This window comes from Clinocottus analis, unplaced genomic scaffold (assembly GCF_023055335.1).
Source record: "Clinocottus analis isolate CAN_PGR_092001 unplaced genomic scaffold, fCliAna1.0.p SCAF_19, whole genome shotgun sequence".
Lineage (NCBI taxonomy): Eukaryota > Metazoa > Chordata > Actinopteri > Perciformes > Cottidae > Clinocottus > Clinocottus analis.
Genome location: NW_027175920.1, coordinates 4,930,798 through 4,952,781, shown reverse-complemented (window position 1 = coordinate 4,952,781; position 21,984 = coordinate 4,930,798). Strand labels below are relative to the sequence as shown.

Here is a 21,984-nt window from a genome sequence, read left to right as displayed (position 1 = left end):
TGGTTTTCACATCACAATCCATTTAAAAAGGAACCACCGGCTGTTCACAGGTTTGTAAGATGTTCGGTGTATGAGTCAGTGGAGGTAACGTTGCCTCAAACGCTTTGCCAATTTAGTCTCTCCCTCTTTGCCTCGGCCAGTCAAGAAGTCTGCAAATGTTAAGGGGAGAGGAATGTGCAGGAGGCGAGATGTTGAAACAAGGGCATCATTTGTGGACGCACACTTTTTTTGTAACTACATCCATCAGAATAGTGAAGTCCTTTTAAAAATGCACAGTCATTGTCGAAGAAGCCAAAATGGAACAATGAACAGGAATAATAATATCAAGCTATCCCCTTCACTAACAATGATTATAGCTTAGCTGGCCAGCTTTGTGCAGAAATAAACACCAGGCACCACAGAGTGTGGTCAAGATTGCCTACTTGCCGACCTTGCAAAATCAAATATTACAATAGATATCATGTAACACGAAAAGTTCTGCTTTGTTGAGTGGACAACGGTTCAAACCCTGTCTCAGTTGTGTGAGCTGCTTTACTAAAACACATCTCAACGCAGCTTCTATTGTCCCGTCTAAACTCAGCCTCTTAATAGCAAATAGCCGGCACTGATGGACTTTTCGGCACATCAATGTTTGTGTTTGGTGTGTTCCCGGAAGGCTGTCAGCCTGACTGCTGTATGAGGTCTTTGTTGGGGAGGAATGAGTTGGTGCAGCTGAACATTAGTCAGTGAATGGGACTCCCAAGAGGACTTCTGTTTTGTTGGTACTAATCAGGGTACTTAACCTGACTCATCTACTCCACAGCCCAGCTGTCTCAATAGGACATGAGAGAAAAATCTGTGCAACAGCGAAAAGAGGATGTTGGAAACGATGAGATGGAGAGGATAAAGAGTGAGTGCATGCAATCTCTGTGGATCAGCGGTTAGGGCGTTCACATTTTGTCATCTTCTTCTTTTAAAGGAATACTCAACGAAAAATCTCTTTTGAGTATTAAATACAGAATCCCTCTTGAAAGTGACTCCTTCCTAGATGACACCACATTTTGGAACATACTGAACATCTGGATCAGAGGGGAAGATGATTACAAAACACATTTGGAAATATTCTTATTAACTTTAACAGCGAGAACAACAACCACCAGGCACACAAAGCCTGTTCTTTTGCGGCTCAGGCAACCCAGTGAAGGACAGTTTTACTGGGACTTTGCAGCCTTGACAGCTCCTGTGCGAATGTATTGAGAAACAAGCTCACAATGCCAACGTTGACATGCTGATAACGGATATATATATATATATATATATATAGTTCACCAGTCACAACAAACGAACATCTATGTATACTTATACGAGAGAGGTCAAAAGGAGAAATAACATGTAAGGAGATGAGATGTGGGAGAGCAGCAAATCTATACATCTGCACACAAATAAAAGAAAAAGTCAGAACTCTAGTGGTAAATCTCAGCAGGCCTTGAAGTTGTTGGTATGCGGTGACAAACTTTCGGTGTGACAGTAAGTAGTTCTGTCAGAGAAATGCCTTTCATGCTGCATCGAGGAGATCACAAACGCCAATACTCATTAGGCGGCTGGAGTGGCGGCGCAACGAGGAGGCGCTGGTCTTTCCCACAGTCGGCTATCTCAAAGGCTGCACATACCGGACCTGTGTAGGGGGACAGGGAGGCCTCTGTGCCACACATCAAAACAGCTGGAATGACTGATAGGGTACCTCTCCGGCAGGCATCCGTGGTATGCACTGTACACAAGTCCTGCCATTGTGTGAAGGGCCACGTTTTGGATTAGCAAACATGGATTTCAATTCCAATAACTCCTCTGATGTTTCTGCTCTGATGTTACTACATGAGGCAACGGGGTTAATGACGCTGGGGACCAGATTTGTCCAAAGTGCAAACAATGTGGCCGTAAGCGTTTACTTCAAATATGTCCTGCCGCGTCGTTTTGATCCGACACTAATCGAACACATTACACACGCTTCTGTGTTTCAAACGATCTGACTGAACAGAAGCAACAAGACCAAATAGGTCAGAGGCTCCGTATCAGCTGGCACAGGCTGCTGCCCAGCATGACTGGAAACACTGTGCTCCTGCTTTTAGCCGCTGCAGAGATCAAATTAGTCCATGCACTCACACAAAAAGCATACAGCCAGGACAGGATGCGGGACAGACTGTACCGCTCAGATCTGGCAGGTTGTGTAACCGTGGATTCGAATGCACGGCGCTGACCCCTCGACCGCCGCCTCTGGCGTCGCAGTATGTCATTAATGATCCTGCCACGGTCACTGGCGATAGGCTAATGATTGTGCCTTCGGGTTGGTTGGGTCAGATTGATGGGGTCGCGGCCAGATTCTGCTGCAACTAGTCCAATAAACACCTCACTGTACTAATGGTGATGGGTCGCAAAACGTAGTACATGTGTCACAACAATCTCCTGCATTATTTGACTCTTTTAAAGATTACTCTTTTTAATTACATGTGCTTCAAACTAGTCGTGGAAGGGGTGCTCGAAAGTCTGGATGTTTCTAATGGTTATATAGGTGACGTCATGCCATGTTGCATGCTTTGGAGAATGATTATTTTTGGAGGAACATTGTGTGAGCTGACCTGATTTAAAATACCTTGTGCTGTACCGTAGTTTTCATTTCCCAACAGTGTGGGTAGGATTTGTTATTCTCACCTCAATATGCAGTGAATACAAAACATGTGAAGGAGAAAATGTGTATCGGCGACTCAAAACAACACAAAAGCAGATATTTAGATGCGCGAGCGTCTGCGTGCATTTCATGACAGCGGACAGTGGAAGTCTCTTGGGCAATCAGAATAAAGATGTTTTAAAATTTAAAATGTTTTGGTACAGTGTATAGGAGGACAATTTTGCATGTAGGAGGTCATACAATGTTTTGTTATGGTATTTGTTGGCAACATCTTCTCTGCTCTATGTTTCTTAGTGTTTGTGCACTGTCCTGCTCAAAGAGCTCCTGTCAATCAGTGTCTACGGTTTTGTGCTGTGACAGGTCGAGGAAATGTCTTTCAAGTCAGTCCAGAAAAACTGAAAACACACTCAGAAGAATAAGTATGTAGTTGACGGGTCAGCAGTGTGCACTTCAGCCATAGTCCTAAACAATAAAAGAGTAACCTAAAGTGGAGACACAGCGCTGTTCTGACGGTCATGCTGTCAGATGTTCATTCTTCAAGGGAAATGGATTTGATTCTCATAGAAGCTCCATCCAACGAGAGCTCAGACCGAAAGTGGGATGTGATTTTGATGAGTTCTTCACAGGAGTCTGCAGTTGTCGAGCAACCGCAGCAACTTTCTCGCACATTAGCACTGCACTGATGTACAGCATGTGGCCTGGCTGTGCAGAAGTCTATCAGCGGGCTCATTGGTGGAGAAAGTTACTTTATAATGTGACACAAGTCTCCAGAACCACGCTCAAAAAGTACAACTAAACTGTGAGATGTGGTTACCTTACGGCAGCCTTTTTTTATTACCACAGAAGCAAAGGGATCAAGGCCTGGTTCTTACATGATAATTTACAGGTGTAGCCTAACGCTCGAGAGAAAACGGTTAGATCCAGAAATAGCATTAAAATCTGTTGAACACCCTCCACCTGATACAATGGCCCATTTGATGTATCGCGGTGCCATCATCATTATGCTCTCTTTGCAGCTGATGGATGGCTGCGATTTCTCGACCCGGTTACTCGTTTCCCTCCAGACCCTCCTAGTGACCGTGGAGGTAAGAAAAGACTGCACCGGCACACAATCTAGCCGAGACATGGCCCGAGGTGTTCGTGGACTTGTTCGAGAAGTTGCGATTGTTGTCATTATACAACACCTGTGAGGCACTACGCGGCCTGTCCATGAATAACACTGCCTTGGGTGACATTCAGTAGTTAACGTAATGTCAACTCACCTGTGATAGAAGTGGTTGACTCATGATTTAAAGAGCACAGCAATTTAGCACCGAGAACTAAAATTACAATCAAGTTGCTTTCAGGCCTCATCTGGATACTGAACTTTCCCTTCCACCTGAATGGCTCCTTCCTTCAGGGAGTTTGTATCATTAACGTCCACAAAAGGACAGAGAAGTGGACAAAATTCTATGCTTGTTTAAAAGCAATATGTTGAAAACTTTCTCACACTACTTACTTTTTAGTATTGTGAAAACATTGTGTGTTTGCACCAGCTCTGTCTCAGTGTTCTGTGTTTCTGCATTTGTTCAGTCAAGATTACTTCCCCCTAACATATAGTTTGTATTCAGTCAGAGCTTGTTGCGTTTTATAGGAGTTTAAAACCAAATAGAATATTTACTCTTTCGGGTTTAACAATGGACGTTTGGGTTGAATTTAAAAACGGACAAAATCAAATAAGAAATGCAACAAATGATATAAAAAGGTGTCGCTTGTATACCGACAGAGAACTGCTCCCTGAATCGGCTTCAGAGTAAGTTTCATCTCATTGTTTAGCTGTGCGGCTGCAACTATGTTGGCTCACTCTCACATGGGAGAATTGAGCAGCTTAAGAGGGAAATATTTCCCTCAGGAGTTGGTAGAGACCAAAAACTGAGCAAAAAATGTGCGCGACTAATCAGAGGCCAGAAACACGACTCCAAAAATATCACACTACTATGAGGGAAATTATTCCGAAACAGAATCAGAAATCAAATCAGAAAGGAATAGCATCATGAATAAAAGTATATCCTGTATGTATGCAGCCTGTTTTACAGTAGCGCATGCCTGTTCCCTGTGTACACGCTTGTATTTTCTCATGGCATAACTGAGCCATTACAGTCACTCTGATGCACCACATATATTTGCTATTCATAACAGGAAGAATATGCCCTGATTGACCGCGCATATTTCTGTGACAATTGTTTTCACAGCTATTGTTCCCGTCTATCTTGAAATTCCACATTTTTTTCTTTGAAAAGACATTGAAATAAAACTCGCCCTCCTTTGTCCTTGTTGAGGTGGAATGAACTGAAAATGGTTTGCTCTTAGCATAAGTGTTAGACACTCCAGTTCGGCGCTGTGTGACTGCAAACGGATTGCATAATTGAGCCAAAATATTGTCTTAACCTTTTCAGATTTGAGAGGTTTTGCTGAGCCTCAGCACGAACGCTGTGACAAAAACAAGACAGCTGCCACTTTTTAATTAAAACTAAATGCATGGAATTGTAACGACACCATATATCGTAGATTTATCATCAATTCGCATTCATTTGCAGCTTAAACCGATCAAACTAAATGTGTTTGGTCAATCTGCCAAAATGCTTATTTTTTACAACTGTGAGCATAGCAACATATTGCAACATACGTTTTAATTGCAGTGTGTGTGTGTGTGTGTGTTGTGTCTGTTATGTGTGTGTTGGGTACCGGCACTTACAGACGACTCATTTGTTTGGAATGCACATAAATTCTCCACTTAACTGTAGGGGCACAGCTGGCCAAACGATTAATGTACCCAACAAACACACAGAGCCGAGACATTACGAAGTTCAGTGTGTGAAGAACCAGGCCACAATAGAACAAGAACCAGCTTGTAAATCTCTGGAGAAAAAGAAATAAATGAAACTCTGGCAACTGGTTCACAGTGCGAAGAAAAAAACTCCTATTTGTGTTTCTCTTCAGCCGAGGTCGTGCTACTGCCACCATTTCAATGAAAATGCAATTACCGCTAAATCTTCGATGTGTGAAGCAACGAAGCACAAAGGGAGATAGCGATTGACCCTGAAGGCCATCAGTCATTACACCCATTTGATGCAGTGCCTTTTGATTTGATTTTATCAAGCCAGTTTTCACTTATACAGACATAGACAAACAGTACAGTGTATATAATAGAGCAATGAAGGCCCATAACAGAGGTGAGTGAAGAGAAATCCTTTTTCTGTGGCAGTTTTTTTTATAGTACTGTACATCTTTCAGATCAATAGGAGTAGTGCCAATGGTTTGCCTGTTGTACATTTTGCCTGTTCTCCAATTGTTGTAGTCGCAGAGTGTGCATATCTATAATGCATTTGTCTAGGATGATTAAAGTGAGAGGGAATAGAGCAGCGGGGCAGAGATCCCGTACCTGTTCCATCCAGAGAGTGAAGGAGCGCTGCCAGGAGTCCTTCTTCTCTAGATGCAGGTATGTGTTGAAGAGGATGAGGTAAATGTATCGCTCCAGGTACTGCAGGCTCCTCAGCAGCAGCTGCTGACACGCCTTCTCCGTCTTACCACTTTTGATCTGAGGAAAGAGGGAGCCAAAGCTTTATCACTCTATCAAGGTGGCACAACAAAGTACATGTTTCTCCCCACACAGAGAGACACCAGTCATCAGTAGCTCACGCGTTTGACATTTATGCATTGTTACCGCTCGAACACGACGCATCGGGGTAAAAATATGAAATTGGATTGGCCAATGAACTTCAACAATAACACATGTTAAAAGCACATGTTATGATGAATACAATCTATATTTGCTCTTTTATGTCCAAACAGATATAGATAACAGAACCACCTGCGAGCTCGGCCTTGAAATACCTTCTTGTGAGGCAAAGGGACAATTTTGAGCTGTGTGAGATATGGCAGATATAATCTTAGAAAACCAAAAGGGGGAGAAGAAAACGGAGCGCCGTATGCGCTCCTATGAAATTCTCCTTGCCTTTTTTTTTTTATCTATCCATCTATGAACACTGCAGTTTTAACATTTGAATAGAGCTCACTCAGAAAGTCATTTGAAAAAACTTTCAGTTTAGTCCCTTTGTATCCCGATAACTTTAAACATTATAGTTATTTAGAAATGTCTAAATAATAAAGACATATCTAAATAATACAAAATTGTATGGTAAAACTCTATAATCAGAAACACTAGAACTGTGCAATTATCCAAAGATAATGACAGCAATGCTTCTACAATCCCTTTGATTTTATTCAATAAAAAAAATACTAATAGTACTCTCACAGAACTAATTCACAAGACCACAACAAAATCATAACGAAATGAAAATGTAATGCAGGAATAAATATGGAATTTCAGAAACCGAGCGAAGCGTGAACGTAGTGATTAAGCAGCTCTGCAGCAGCTCAGCAGCAGCACTATTATTGATCACTCCAGTTATAGCTCTGAGGCAAATACAGACAAGTTTTAATCCGCGTGGCAAGTCGGCGTCAAGAAGTTCTCCCCTTTTCTGTCTTTCTTTCACGATTGCTTGGAGCAATTGACGGCATCAAGTGAAGAGGCTTCCCATGCAGCCGCGAGGCGTCGTGAGAGGTGTGTGCAGGATTGGATACCGTGTAAATTGTGGTTAAGATAAAGTAACAAGTCGGGACGAGGTGTAGTGTGGCTCAACGGACCGTCAGCAGCTCTTCAGATGCCTCCTCCGGAGCAGATTGGAGTCTGCATTGTAATAAGTAATGACTGCCTGAATAACTTTGCTTCTGATGGATAAAACAGGTTATCTGCACGCAGCTCGCAGCATATCTGAGCGGTATGTTAAATGCATTGTGGGGGCTGCCCAGAGAATAATGAAAGTTTACCAAGTAGGTGGGCTAGCACTCAGGGTAATTTGAAATGTGCACAGTGCACCATAATACGATCATTCCAGAGCTGAATGACGCAACAGAGAGCGAGGGGGAAGGAGAGGGGTTTCCTGTTCATTCCCAAACAGCCGTGGTCGGATCCTAGTTTTCCAAGCATCTGCAGTAGAGTGGAAGAGAAACTCCACCTATGGAAACAATGGATGTGCTGTGTGTTGTCTATCAACTCTTTCAGGACGCAGAGGAAGTGAAAAAGCACACACGCGCTGAACTTCATGCAATCTTTCTCAGTTATTGACTACAGAGGCAGAGCAGGTGAACGCTGGTGAACCTGATCACCCTGTGAGCCCTGCTAACCCAGAGGGCTTTCAGTTTTTCATCTCTCAGCCTTAAAATGTGCAGTGCCAAAGCCTGGCAGCTATCTGTGCACATGCCGAGCTCATAACACAAACACTCACACATACGGCGCGATCCGTTTGAAGGGATTACGTAATTCACACCTCAATTCTATGGCTGCCATCTGTCCACATCGACTGAGTCACATAAGTGGTCGAGCGGCTTTTTGTGTAATATCAGAAATCACTTCAGAAAGCAATGTGGGATGTGAAAGATGTGGTGACGTACATGTCTTTCATTCCATCTTTAAGAGACTCGAAAGCTTCCAATTCCATTTTTTTAAAGTTCTCCAACAATCCTGTTCTTTGCCGATAATCATCATCCACTTTTGACAAGCGAAAACAGTCTAGAAAGCTGTTCCTCACTCGCCCTCACCAGATGAAAACATATATATATACAATTCTACAGGCGAGACAATTATATAATCGTGTAACTTGTTGGCTTCACAGAATAAAGGAGGAAAAAGCGTGAACTGAAGAATCCTCTCATCTCGCGTGGCCTTTCACAATAAAAGGAGGCGATTCCTAGTTTCCTATCAAAGTGGAGGGCCGTGATTCAGGTGGCTGCCGAGGTGTGGTGGATGAGCGTCCTCGGTCTCGAGTAGGATGGGAGGATGGCCAAAACACAGCGCACATACCATTGTTGAGAGAGTCCTGGAATGCTGGAGGCCTGAGCAGCGCTCTGAGCGAGGACAATGTGAGAGAGGTAATTCAGAAGAAGAGGGTGTTATCACTGCGCCCTCACAGAGGAGGGTTGGTTGTGACAGCTTTCTGGTAAATGAGCAACTAGAAAAAATGTCATATCTTTCCATTTCAAGCTGGAGATGGTTAGCTTCGTGAACAATCTATGAACAGGGGAAAACAGATACCCTGGATCTGTCTAAATGGGTAAACAGCGTGCCTTTTACACTTTGTTTTTTGAAGTTGAGCCTCTTTTTCAGGGGGCTATAATACATTTCATTTTTACTCTTGTATACAGCGGTACGCTGCATTGCTCCCGTGCTGGTACTCCAGTCTGCTTCTCCATCTACTGGATAAGAACAACCCCACTGTTAAGAATCTGAACTATCCCTTTAAATGTCAAACGTGTATGTGAATGCCTACATTTATTAAAATGTCATATTTAATGATCCATGTACAGCAAAACTAGTTTTTCTTGTTTGTGAGTCAGTATTATGAGAGTGGGGCTCGTGTGAACTACACGGGATTCAAGCTTTAGTCTTTCTCCCTTGTTAAGTTTAAGATGTTTGAAGATAAACATATCTCAGGCAGTCAAAGCTTTGATTCTATATAACACTTACTTTCTATGTACTCCATCTATTTTACTTGCATTGTCCAAATAAATAAATAAATGCACTCGATATCTGTTTGCGTGTGATGCAATATCATCCCAGAAAGCGGTTTAGATCTCATTGTCGCTTAATAGCACAAGCCATGCTAAATTCAGACAAAAAAGTTCACGATGATCCCTGGATAAGTGTCACGGCCGGCAGCCCCGCGGGTCGAGGTGTGGTCAAGATAAATACCACGCTCCAATGAGACATACCGCCTGACCCGTGTCCATGTCTTGTGTAAACTGGGAGACAGTATCGTAAGGTTTGGTTTAAAAGGGTTCCCGCATGTTGAGAAATCCCAAATCTTTGATGAAAACTGGCAAATATCGGTTGTCTTAGCCAGCACACACTCAGACACCAGACAACAGTGGCGAGTTTTGCAGCATTTATACAAAGAGACACATTTCCACGCACGCACCCTGACATTCATCTCCCAGAAACGGTTTCCAATTTGTGCGAGGAGCAATTAGTATTGGCAACGCGGTCATTTTTCAAAAGGCAGCGACAAACACATCAAACGCTTAGAAAGGCAATTATTGGGTATGAAAGCCTTTTTTCACCCTTATATTTGTCTGGAAGAAATCAGCTGTTTGATCGCGCAGTGAGCATCTTCTGCAGGACTGTTGTTGTGTTGCCTCATCGTCCGTCGTTTTCATGACGTGTCGGGCACCGTCTGCACTTATCGTCTCTTACTGGCAGCCATTGAGCCAGCTGAGCAAGTTGAGTCAGCAGCGGACGCAGTCAATAAAAGAGAGCTCTCAGATTGGTTGCTATTTTGGTAAGTTGTAAAAAATTAAATCTGTGTTTGAATGTTGTTTACCAGTGTTGTTAGACACAGATTTTATCATTTATTGTCATTAGATTAGATTAGATTTCTGAGCAGTGTTTGACACAAGAAGACATTTCCAAATTTGAATGTGTGTGCAGGATAACGTCTGGGTGGACCTCAACATATATATTTTAATAATCTCTTACAAACTATCCAATTTTTCTCCCAGTGATTTAAATTTAGCAGAACATTCTCAAAAAAAGGACCTCATAATGTATGTTTTAAATGGTGGCAGACAAGTGCTGAGGGTCGACCTCTCAGTGCGCTCATGTGGTTGAGGAGTGAATTGAGAAGTGCACATTATAAAGAGGTCCGTCTGCGTTGACATATGGTGCCAATTACCAGCTGATGGGGTTATTGCCGAGGTAAAAAGGCCAATCCATATTGGCCCTTCCCACCCAGGTTTGCACAAGCAGCCATTCATCAGATTCTGCAAGGACACCTCCCACCCAAATCCTAAACCAAACCCTGACCTGTCTCGAGCGGACAGGCAGCCTACACATGGCTGCTCGACTCAATGTACAGACAACTCAAAGTCATGTATACATGCTGATTTTCAGGTAGGTTCATTACTAAAGAGGCACCAACTGCAATTTTCTGGAACTACTTTTCATTAAATATGACTACATATATTTTGTATATATATATACACAGTATAATAGACATATATATACAGCATATATACTTTTTATTAGACGTTTTGGATATATTCATTCAACATATATATTAGCCATTCTATAATCTTTTTCTTCCGTGGACACAAAGTAGCAGCATCAAAGTGACACAAATTAAGTACTTTGGCTTTTCCTTTGATGCCAACAGGTCTTCACACGCCTCAAAGCGTTTACTGATCTGTAAAATTTCCATTTAAGGACATCTCAGACTGTATTGTCAAAGCTGTCAAATACTGTCTCATTTTCCATTCGTCTAAGCCTTACTTACACTCTGATGCACTTGAAATACATTGTGATTTGAACCGAATGTTTAAAAGTTGCATTAGACACATGTCATTTGAGGTTGTGCGCTAAAAAGCTATAATTAGCGTATTTAGTGGCATGTTTGACAGGTATTGAATCTTAAAAAGGTACCCTGTGGAATTTTTGTGCAAACAAACAAAAGTTGTGTTTCTGTTTACAAACTCATGTGCACCCTTGAAGCCAAACAAACATGTGGCATATAATTTATTTCTCAATAAAACATCTATGTGTAAAGCCATTGGTAAGCCGCTATTGTGTCACTCGTGTGTGTGCTTGTGTGTACTAATGTGCGTGCAGGAGTTAACAGGGATGACAAAACTGCTCTATAGAGGTCAGAAATTTGGCATGTGACATTTAGCGTTATGATGTTAACATGCCGTTTGCATGTTCGCTTCCTGAATGCAACATAGATTAATAATATATTTTGTGGAGGAAAGCCTAAATATAAGTAATGTGCAAGAAATAGCTTGACCTGAATCTCAACATTTCTGATTTGAATATGAAAAGAAGTATTATTTCTAAGGCATGTTCTGAAAGCTTCCACAATCAACGTGACGTACATCTGGTTCATAAGCTTCATCACCGCGGAGCTCTTTTACGAGCAGATACAACGTTCAGTCTTAATATGTATGTTACACGCTTCTGTCTTCCATGCAACTTCATTTTCTGCCTTTTTAAATAATTTTAGCTCAGCTTTATTTTCCTAATATTTATCATGAATTATTGAATATAAGCTCTTCTTACAAGTGGAGTCTTAAGTCATTGCTCTCTTTTTTTATTCTCAATTTGGATTATGTTTCTTTGATAAATAATTGACTTATTTATTTTTATAAAAATAATAATTATTGCTATAAAACTTTGGCATCTTGGTGTGTCCGTCCCCCAGATGCTGGAACGTGTGAAAGTGAGAAAAGTATGAACATATTTCTTATACACTTTTCCATGTATGTTTTTATTTGTATTTTCTTTCCACGCACTGTATTATTTTAAGACCAACACCCACCCAGTCTACCGCCTGCCAGGCCGGCCAGCAGAAAAGCAATCTAAGTTATATATCATCTGGCTTCAAGTTGCAGAAGTGACCTGGATCAAGATGGTGCCTGAAACTCCTTTTTTTAAAAAGAGAACAAGGAAGCCATGCAGCAGCCAGTGAGAGGAGGGGACGAAGATGCCTTTATGTTAATGGTTTCTGCAGATTCCCATTCTCTGTCTGTCCTTTTTCCAGTCGCTCAGCCACACTACGCTGATTAAATCATGAGGTCGAGGTTGAGGTGGATTGTAGGGGCAAACCGTGTCAATCCGCATACTGTATATTCAGCTCTGTCATCAACCAGTCAGTCTATCGAGAAAATGAATGTGAATTGTAACTTGGTTAAGACTCAGAGCTCACGTTCTCATGACATCACAAGCAAAGTCCTGTGGATCATGATTTCTATCGGAATAAAGACGTAAACTTTCCTTTCATATCGACACTGAATATTTAACAGCTCGAGTCAAGAATCAAACAAACTAAACAGATACAAGCCTAAAAAAATAACCCAAAACACGGCAAACTAACGACAGAATGTACCGTACGGTCAATGGTCAATAGACGTTTGATGAGAAAAGGACGATTTCCCAAGAAAAAACACATCACGTGTCTGGTGAGCAGAGATTACGAAAGCCACAAGAGGAGACAGGGCTCATCAACTTAGCCTACACAGAGACTGGAATATCTGCCCACAAGAACCACACACATTATGGTGAAATCTGTACGTGCACATGCCTGGCAACAGAGCACAGGGAGACTCCCACTGTGAATCAATCACTTACTGAGCTATCAAAATATCTTGTGCATGCAAACCCAACACTGGGGCATTAAAAGGGGATGTCTGCGAGCTACAACTAATCAGATATTGTGCATGTGAAAAACCACTGGAGTTCTTCTAATCAAGTGTTGTACCCTTGGCTACAAATTGCATGTATTATTGATGCTGGGGGTTAATAGAAAGCAAATGTGTTAATGGCTGACTTATTTTCTCATGAGTCACAAAGCTGCTGTGAAGTCCTTGCTGTTTGCCGTTTGATGCCTCGAGACGGCGTGGTCAAACACTTTGGTTGTGGGGGAATTCAAACTAACTGTAGATTGCATTGCCATGGCATTTGGAAAATGAGTCCCAGTGAAGGAGACCTCTAGAAATTGGTGCATCAAAGATCGAAAAAAACTCTGCTTGTCGAACACATACAATTGCAATGTGGTAAACATGAACAGGTTACCATGCTAACAGCACGTAGGCCGACATGCTAAACGATCACATGGGTTATCCTTCTCTGTGAATCAACCATTACGAGTGACACATCGAGTCAGTAGGCAGTATGAGGGAGGAAGCATCCACCTGGTTTAAAAAAATAAAATACGTTGTTGACCCGTTGTCAGTGATGCTGCTCGTGACGGCAAACTAGCAGAAGGATTTGGAATCGCAACTTTTTCCAGAAATACACAACCAAAAGAGGCGTTCATGGGGTGGTTGGTAGGTCGCAGGTTAAAGAAAAGAAGAAATAGCCTAGAACATGAAGTCTTGTGATTCATTGCTAGTATAAGAAAATGCTTATTATAGCCAACTTAGCCAAAAACTGTCTTTCTTCAGACACTAGCTTGATAATCAGACCGAATTACAACAGCATAGCTATGTATTCATCCAAGCTTGTCACCATCTTTGGATACATTTTTTCCCACACTATTTTTCTGGCTTTGGCAGAAAAGATGACGTACCTATTACTAATCCTCCATCAAAGTTCTTATTGGCTAGGACTGCTTTTTCCCAACCAGAGAGCCTGCAGGAAATGACACAACAAACAAGCTGGATGAATCTGAATCACTGAAACAAATCAGACATCTTGGCGCTGAATCAAAGGTCTTGAACCAGGCGTTTCGCCATTAATCATACAGACCTCACAACGGCGTGACAATAGACTGTAATTATATGTTTTCTATCTTCAGTCCGACGCCTGAATATGCTAGTCTCACAGTGAGTCATAGATACGGCAACAAATGGACTTCACCACCTGAGCACCTGTCAATTTATGGGACGTGTTAAGGCTATGAATCTATTTTATACTCACCGTTTTTGTAACGCTGTCACGTATCAAATCTGTCAATATGTTGTTGTTTTTTTTTCCCCAAGAATGAAACCAGGCAGGAAGAACATTGTGTATTAATGTCTCTGTGTCAACTTTTGCCAAGGCATCTCTGGAGGCTCCTTGCTGACCCTGTGAGTTGGAGGCACTTTGCCAGGAGTTATGGCGTCGTTAACGCGGTATTCATCTGTTGCACAACTGTCCTCACGTACGAAACGCGGCTTCCCTACTGGGGCATTATGAAAGTGCAACTCAATGCAGTCACGACTCCCGCATATCCCACATGGTTGGCATTTGAGTGACTTCACCGTTGGGATTTTATTCCCGTAAGTATTTGTCCAGTGCCAGGAGCGAGCTGGTGTGAACGCTCAGACAAAAAAAGGTGGACCTTTTCCCGGTGAATATATTTGGGGGGCTTAACAGGAGCCATCAGATACCATGACCACAGCCACTGGAGGCATGTTTAAACACTCATGCGTGGTTTTGGAGGTAGTTTATTCCTGGTCTGTGGGGCTGGCGGAATGACAGATTTAGTGTGTGAGGGCAGGAAATGGCAACCCGTCTGTGCGGTGCTCAGCGAGGTCTGAAGCGTTGTCCTGGGGCCAGTGGTTAAGAAGGGGGTGGGAGGTCAGGGGAAAGGGCAGGCTAGGGCAGTTCAGTTATTCAGGGTAAAAGGGGGATCGGCTCGGAGTAAAAACACAACACTTTCTCAAGCGGTCAGCATGTAGAGAGTGAAGCAGAGAATGTTGATTAAGCGTACAAGTGGTGTAACGGACTATTGTCGATTTATGATCAATGTGGATCCCCCATTGAGGTTCGGCACACAAAAAAACCTGGATTAACTGCAAAGTTTAACCATCACAATGTAAAATAAAGTTTCACTGACGATCGTTGTCTGTCAATATCCAGTAAGAATATGCAATCAGGACATTGGTATGTATGCTTCTCTAGCAGCAATCTCTGATAACAGATCAGGTTTACTTTGTATACTGCAAATCCGTGTTGGACTTGGATTGGAGGATAGTTGGTTACAATGGCAGCACCGCTAACAGCTAACCATCAAAGGTTCTGCTCAGTTACATTTTGATGCGTTCAGGCTCTGTCAAGTGAAAATGAGTTTGTGGCAAAGGTTAATTATGACGTCATAATGTGTTCACGCAATCTGTAGTTTTGGCGAGGTACTTGACTAAATCCAGTTGATGGAAGGAGCTGTTTTTACAACATGAATACATATTAGAGATACATTATGACTCTTTACTCTATACAATACCTTTAGCAATATTTTAAACAACAAGAATTCAATATTTTTTTCTTTATTGGGATGAAAAACACAATAAATAACAAAGTAAAAGGATAACATTTAGAAATGTGGACTTCAGGGTGGTTAAAATTATTTTCGGCACTGTTGCAAAAAATACATTAAACAAATTTGGAGTGTTTTAGACCAGCTGCTACAATCAAAAAGCATAGGGATCTGCATCTGCCAATATGGATCAACATTTATCTGCAAATAGTAGAGGCGGAAAAAAAAGTCTAAAAGTTATATTTACTGCCTTATTTCTTTTGTGTTGATTTGTGATCTGAGATACCCTCCAAACCGTGAGTTGTATGATGTGTTGCACCACTAATTCGCTCTCTGGCTAAACAGACACAAAAGCATTACATGAAGCCAATTTTTGAGTGACTCTCGCGTTATCATGAGACAGCTGCCGTGCAAGTTTCACGATATTCAACATTTGTGTATATATTGCTTATTTGAGTATATTTTGCTTCCATACACATTTGACTGATAATAAACTTCCACTCCGGTGCAGCAGGCACATCTAACTGCAACTAATAAAGTCTAATACAACAGCTCTAAAGTCCTATTGTCATGAATGTTCACGTTTGTTTGGTGTTGATTCAGATTCATGAAAATGTTGTGTTGGTCTTGAATTGTATCGCATTAGTGGAAACTGAGTATATCATTTAGTAGCGAAAGTAAACTTGATAGCGAAAGTATGAATAACGAGCAGTCTGAATATGACATCTATAAATTATAAAATAAATAAGGGGGATTTTAAATCGGTTGGTTTGAAACTTTTGTCATTTTGTGTGAAGTTGCTTTCAATGACGCAGTGCACTAGTTGATTTCACTGATTATATCTTTGGCCTCGAACAATAAAAAAAAAATGGAACAAAAATCTGCCTGCATTCTGCTTGCCACGGGACATAATCGGCATAAAACCCATAATTTAAAAAGGTAGTGTGAATGGCTGGCTGACAGGCAATGGGAAGCCTTGAAACAGGACATTTAACTATGAATTGGGTCCACTGAGTCAAGCATCTGCTGCAAATATAGAAGTAAATACACTCTTTAAAAAAGGCACATAAATCATCAGCAACGGAAGTATGAGGTTTGCATCGAAGTGAATTCAGCAGCTCTCTCTTGCAAAATGTCATGTTGGATATCAGTGAGCACATCAAACTCTCGCTACAAGTGTCGGGAGTATCATTTAAAGTCATTTACAGCTGTGGAAATGCCCCTAAGAATAAATGGGCTCTCGAAGAGCAACTGACTCGTAGCAGCTGCATGTAACCCCCCGACTCGCCAAACTCCTACGGAAAGTGCTTTATTTACCTCCTCGTGTAGTGGCACACACATACGCACACGCACACGCACGCACACACACAAGTGCATCACAACTCTCTACTCTCTGGACGAATAGCGCACAGAGAGGCGGTGTTCAATGTCCAAAGAAATAGCTCAGATGGTTGCACCTGCTCAGATGGGATTTGGTCAAAGTAAGATATTTTGTGGACAGCCTCAGCAAATACCGTTATTGGCATTGGCATATGAGAGGCTGGAAATTATGAATAAAAACAACAACCTCTGGCTCTCCCACTTTTCTCCCTCCCACCCTGTGCTGGGTCTAAATAAGAGCCTCTTTTCAGAAACTGAGAGTCAACGCACACTTCTCTCTGGCAAGAAGAAGAAGAACCTGTCTCTACTTCAGGTGGGCTCTTTTTCCCGCCAATATTTCCCTTGGCCTGACCTACTCCACCTTGTAATTGGCCCACTTATGTCAAGTGGTCATTCTAATTGAGAAGCAATGTGTTCACACAAAGATCCAAAATAATAACAAAGATAGGCAAGATGAAAGTGCGGAGCTTCAGAAGGTGGACAGTACGATTTCTTAACCATGCAGCGTGACTGCCCTTTTACTTTTTTAAACCTCATTCTCATGTTCTTTCATACTAATCCTTTGCTCTTCTTCATTATTAAAATCAATCCGGCTGTCAGTGCTGGGGTGGTCCTCTCAGCCTCCCCAGTTCCTCCCCCCTTCTTCTTTTCGAAAGACGTCCACTACCTTTCCTCAAGAAAACCTGCACACAGCATTCTCCCTTTTCTGAAAATATTTTTCCACTGCCCCGTCCAAGCCATGAGGCCCTTTCTTAGCGCGCCCACACGCACACACACACGCACACACACATTCATTGCTGCTCATTCACCATTCACTCTTGCCCTGTGTGTTTCAGTTTTCTCACCACCTGCGCAGAAAAGCAATACATTTTTGATTATTGATGGACTTAGTGGGAAGCCGGTAATCTTGATCACATTTCCGTACAGACAGTGGGAAGTCCAAGACAGGATAAATGAGACAAGACGGTGCAATCTCCTGCCGAGGGTGGTCTGAAAGGAAGCACTAAGTAGGAGTAGGACAGAGCTGTGAAAATATAATTGTTGGTGGAAATTTAATATCTACAGAAAGATAATGAAATGGCAAAACGGAAAAGGGGTACGAGATGGAAATTGAGGCATAGTGAAATTGTTGGTGTATACGGTCAGAAAAGATTAGATTCCCTTCAAACTTTGACATTATCCAATACATTATCCGAGACAGCGTGTGTCTTATTCACTCATGTAAACACACAGAGCTCCACAAAGAAGGGGAACAGCATGAAAGTGAACAGCACGGCGCTCAGATAGCTCGAGGCCATTTTCAATCTCAAACTGACTCGACGATGGAAAGAAAGGCCCCTGCAGCTGATTCCTGTGCAAGAGACAAAAAGGAGGAGGAGACGGAGGAGGTGGTGGTGGTGGTGGTGGTGGTGGTGGTGGTATCGGAGAAGAGGAAGTAGCCTCTCCACTGCGTCGGCCTTGATGCTGGAGGACGCATCTGCAATGCGAGGTTACGCCTGGTTGGCAGCAGGGATTTACAGGCCCTTCAAGAAGACCCTCCCGCTCCACCCTCCTTCACAAAAAAAAACCTTTCCCAGGCCCCTCTGGAAGCTGGCGGACGGTTCAGGTCCCAGTGTAAATATATTTTTTCTCTATCAAAGACACATTTTCCAACCACTGTCAAAGGGGAGGAGGGTGCGTTGCAGTGGGGGAAGGCTACGAGAAGAGAGAGAGTTGGGGGTGATTTTTTTTTCTTTCTCTCTCTCTCTCTCTCTCTCTCTTTGCTGCCTGCCGGGTTCTTGCAACATCTGGCACTGTTTATCACCTGGCCTGCTGGTTCAAGCAGGAAGGGAAGGCTGAAAGGGGAACAGAGCGCCAACCTGACGTCTGCTATATCAAGGTTAAAAGATCGTTCTGATTTATTACAAATTTGGGTCCTGTTTCTATAGTTTGGGCCATCATTTCTAATTTGCTATGAGATAACTTCCTAGTTGTGGGAATCTTGGAACAGCAACATAAATAAGCAAACAAAGACGCAAGCCAAAACCTTTACCTATGGTAGATGAGATGGTTAACGAGTCCAAAGTGTCACATTCACAGATCACAGCAGTTAAAATGTGCCCTGTGAAGTATTCTTATAATTAAACAATAAAGTTCTGTTCACATCCAGTATTTGTTGTCTTCTTCTTCGCTGCATTTTTCTGACACAGTGCCATGCTCCGATGTGTGTCATAGTCAGCTGTTGATCAATCGAAAAGCACAAAGTGACTGTGGCTCAGTGGTAGAGCAGCTTTCTTTCCACAGCTCCACTAGCCGATGTCAATATGTCCTTGGGCAAGACACTTAACCCCAAATTGCTCCCGTAGCTTCGCCTACAGTGCATGAGCAGTTAGTTGGAGCTCTATTGGGCAGGTGGCAACCTCTACTATTGTTGTATGAATGGGTGAATGTTGTCCCATAGTGTTACTTTACAGTTAGCTGACGCTTTTATCCAAAGCCTGCATCTGAAGGACACAACAACAAGGACTGGCAGAGCCAGGGATGGAACCCCTGATCCACTTATTGAAAGACAGGCATGCTAACCACTGAGCCACGGTCATTCCACAGTGTTAAAGCGCTTTGAGTGTTCAGAAAACTAGAAAAGCGCTATTCAGGTACATTCCATTTACTATTTACCGGGTATAATGTAAGTATCACTGTTGGAAATAACGGGCACAACTACAAACATGAGCACCAATCTTTAACCACAATGGTCCTTTTGAACACCGCTTTTTTTGCTCCTGCTGATGCATACATATTGCAGAATACCCAATTGATTTGAAAGTGAGCCGAGAGCGAGCCTTTTCCTGGAGCCTGGCATCAGAGAGTGACAGACGGAGAGAGAATATAGGCGAAAGACAAGGTCCACGGGACAATGAGGCCCATTGATACGGCGGAGACAGCACCGGGTGCCTCCAGCGCGCTGAGAACGGCTGACGGTGCACAGGGGCACAATGATTACAGTCTGCATTACAAATGGCTAAAACAGAGCCGTGGTCCTGCAGAGTCCACAGCATCAAGAGAGACCTTGTCCAGATAGATCCTCAAAGCCCCGATACAAGCTCATTTTGTTCACCGGGAACACCTTTCAGAGATGAAGCCGTTTATATTTGTATTTCTTCATGCGAAAATAACCACTGATTCTCCTTACAATACTAATTAATAAAACAAACACAGACAAAAAAGTCTTGGATATGAGCAAAGACACAGATCTATTATGCAGTATGTGTTTACTGTGTTGGAGACTTCCATCATCACCTGTGGACAAGGAGCGTCAGAGGTCAATTAGACTTTTGGTCGACACTCTAGATCACTTTCAAGTTATCTATGAAAAAAAACTTGAGCCATGTCTCAAACAGAGTGACGTTGGGTAAGAGAGGACAAATGTGTCTCTGTTTTGACATTGAAATTGTGCAGAGTGGAAATTGTGTGAATTCAACAACTTTTTTTTAGAGAAACGTTTATGGGATGGTGCTAAAAGTGGGTTCCACACCCATTGTAAAATTGTTAACTGCAATTCTGTATAAAAAAAAATGTCAAAAAACATGTGAGCTATCAAAAACGCAAATAAAGATCCAAGCCTTAGTGGGAAACATTGTTCTACGTCAAAGTATAATGAAGTGACATGGGTCCAAAGATGGGTGGGTTTGAGCACTCATTGCACCAGCGTGCCCCTGTGTTTTATACTGCAGCCACACTTAATAAAACTTGAAGAGGTCAAGCCTGAAACACCCACAAGAAACCAATTCTTCTCCTGCCTTTTTTCCTCTCACGGTTTTCCATTTGGACCCAAAGGAATTCCATTGAGTTTCAGAGATAAGTTATGTTGCGCCACAATTATTTTCCACACTCTGCCAACAGAGCAGTGGCTCTCTCTCTCATTCACGTCTCTAGGAACCAACATCTAAACAAGTTATGGACGCCATCTATGGGGCTCATTTGTAACTGCACCTGAATCCTTATTAACGTGCTGATTGTGCCTCAGACAGATTCATAAGAAAGCAGCGTTTCTTATTTTTCTGATTTGCTCAAATAATACAGACAGCGTCAGGGAGTTGAGAGAAATACATAATTAATCTCTGCTTTTGAAGACAACACACATTTAAAGTTATCAGCATTCCATTTCTTGTATTTAGACCTCAAGACCGGATTTTGATCCCAACCCTGACCTTCTTAATCCTAAAAAACCCAACTCAAATGTCCTTAAACATCCAACTCACAGGTGTAAAATCAAACTAGTGCTCACAACGACAGAGGTGTCACCGCAAACACACACATATGTGCACACATGCACACACACAGCAGTTTTGCGTTTGTTTTTTTACCTACTTAGGCCTCGTGTGTGATATTTTTCTCTTTTTAAAAACTGTCTTTTTAAACCGGGTCATGAACACCACAGCAGTCGTGCTCTACCTGTCTGTACGTGCAGATGATGATCTCTCGCAGATGGTAGTGCATGGGGGTCATGGTCTCGCTGACGGAGTCCAGGGCCATGTCCACCTCCCTCTTCATCCTGTGGCCGTCGGGGAGCAGACGTACCAGCTGCATCACGACCTGCACACCAGAAACAAGAGAAACTCTTTATGCCGTCAAGCCAAAAACACTGCAAATTGGATCGTTATTGCAACAAATGACACCAAAGTTGCACCTAAAGGAGAAGGAACATTGTTTCTTCTGTCATAGTTCTGTACATCTCTGAATCTGAAGCGTTTCAATGTTGGTTTTCACAGTATATTGAAAAGTTTTTGACCTTGGAAACAGCAATAATCAAAAAAAAACAAGGTCTGGCACCTGTTCTTGCACTTTTTAAGTCACTTATGGGAAAATATTCCTTTAAAAAGGTTTCTTTTTTAAAAAATCCTTTTTGCACATTTTTTGCAATACAAAAAACAAATCACACACAATTGCACACATGCACAGAATTTGTGTTGTTGTATATGTTTTAATCAGGATCTTGGTGCATTGTGTAAAGTACTTTGAATCGTCTTTATGTATGACAACGTACTTTTGTGCCAGTAGCATAAAATAATCATACAAATACTACGAGAACTGCTCTGTCCATCTTGTGAGGTCGGTTTTTGAGCAATCCTCCGCTGGGTT

At 42.3% G+C, this 21,984-nt stretch overlaps 1 protein-coding gene across 3 annotated transcripts in view; it reads right to left on the bottom strand.

Annotated features, from left to right (window-relative positions):
- Positions 1-21,984, bottom strand: part of pald1a (phosphatase domain containing paladin 1a) — a 43,074-nt gene that overhangs the window by 1,280 nt on the left and 19,810 nt on the right. For all 3 annotated transcript variants that reach the window (XM_068583760.1, XM_068583762.1, XM_068583761.1), the window contains exons 18-19: positions 21,298-21,438; positions 6,084-6,239 (exon numbers count right to left, since the gene is read on the bottom strand). In XM_068583760.1, the coding sequence (XP_068439861.1) occupies positions 6,084-6,239; positions 21,298-21,438 (297 nt within the window). The remainder of the gene's footprint in view (positions 1-6,083; positions 6,240-21,297; positions 21,439-21,984) is intronic.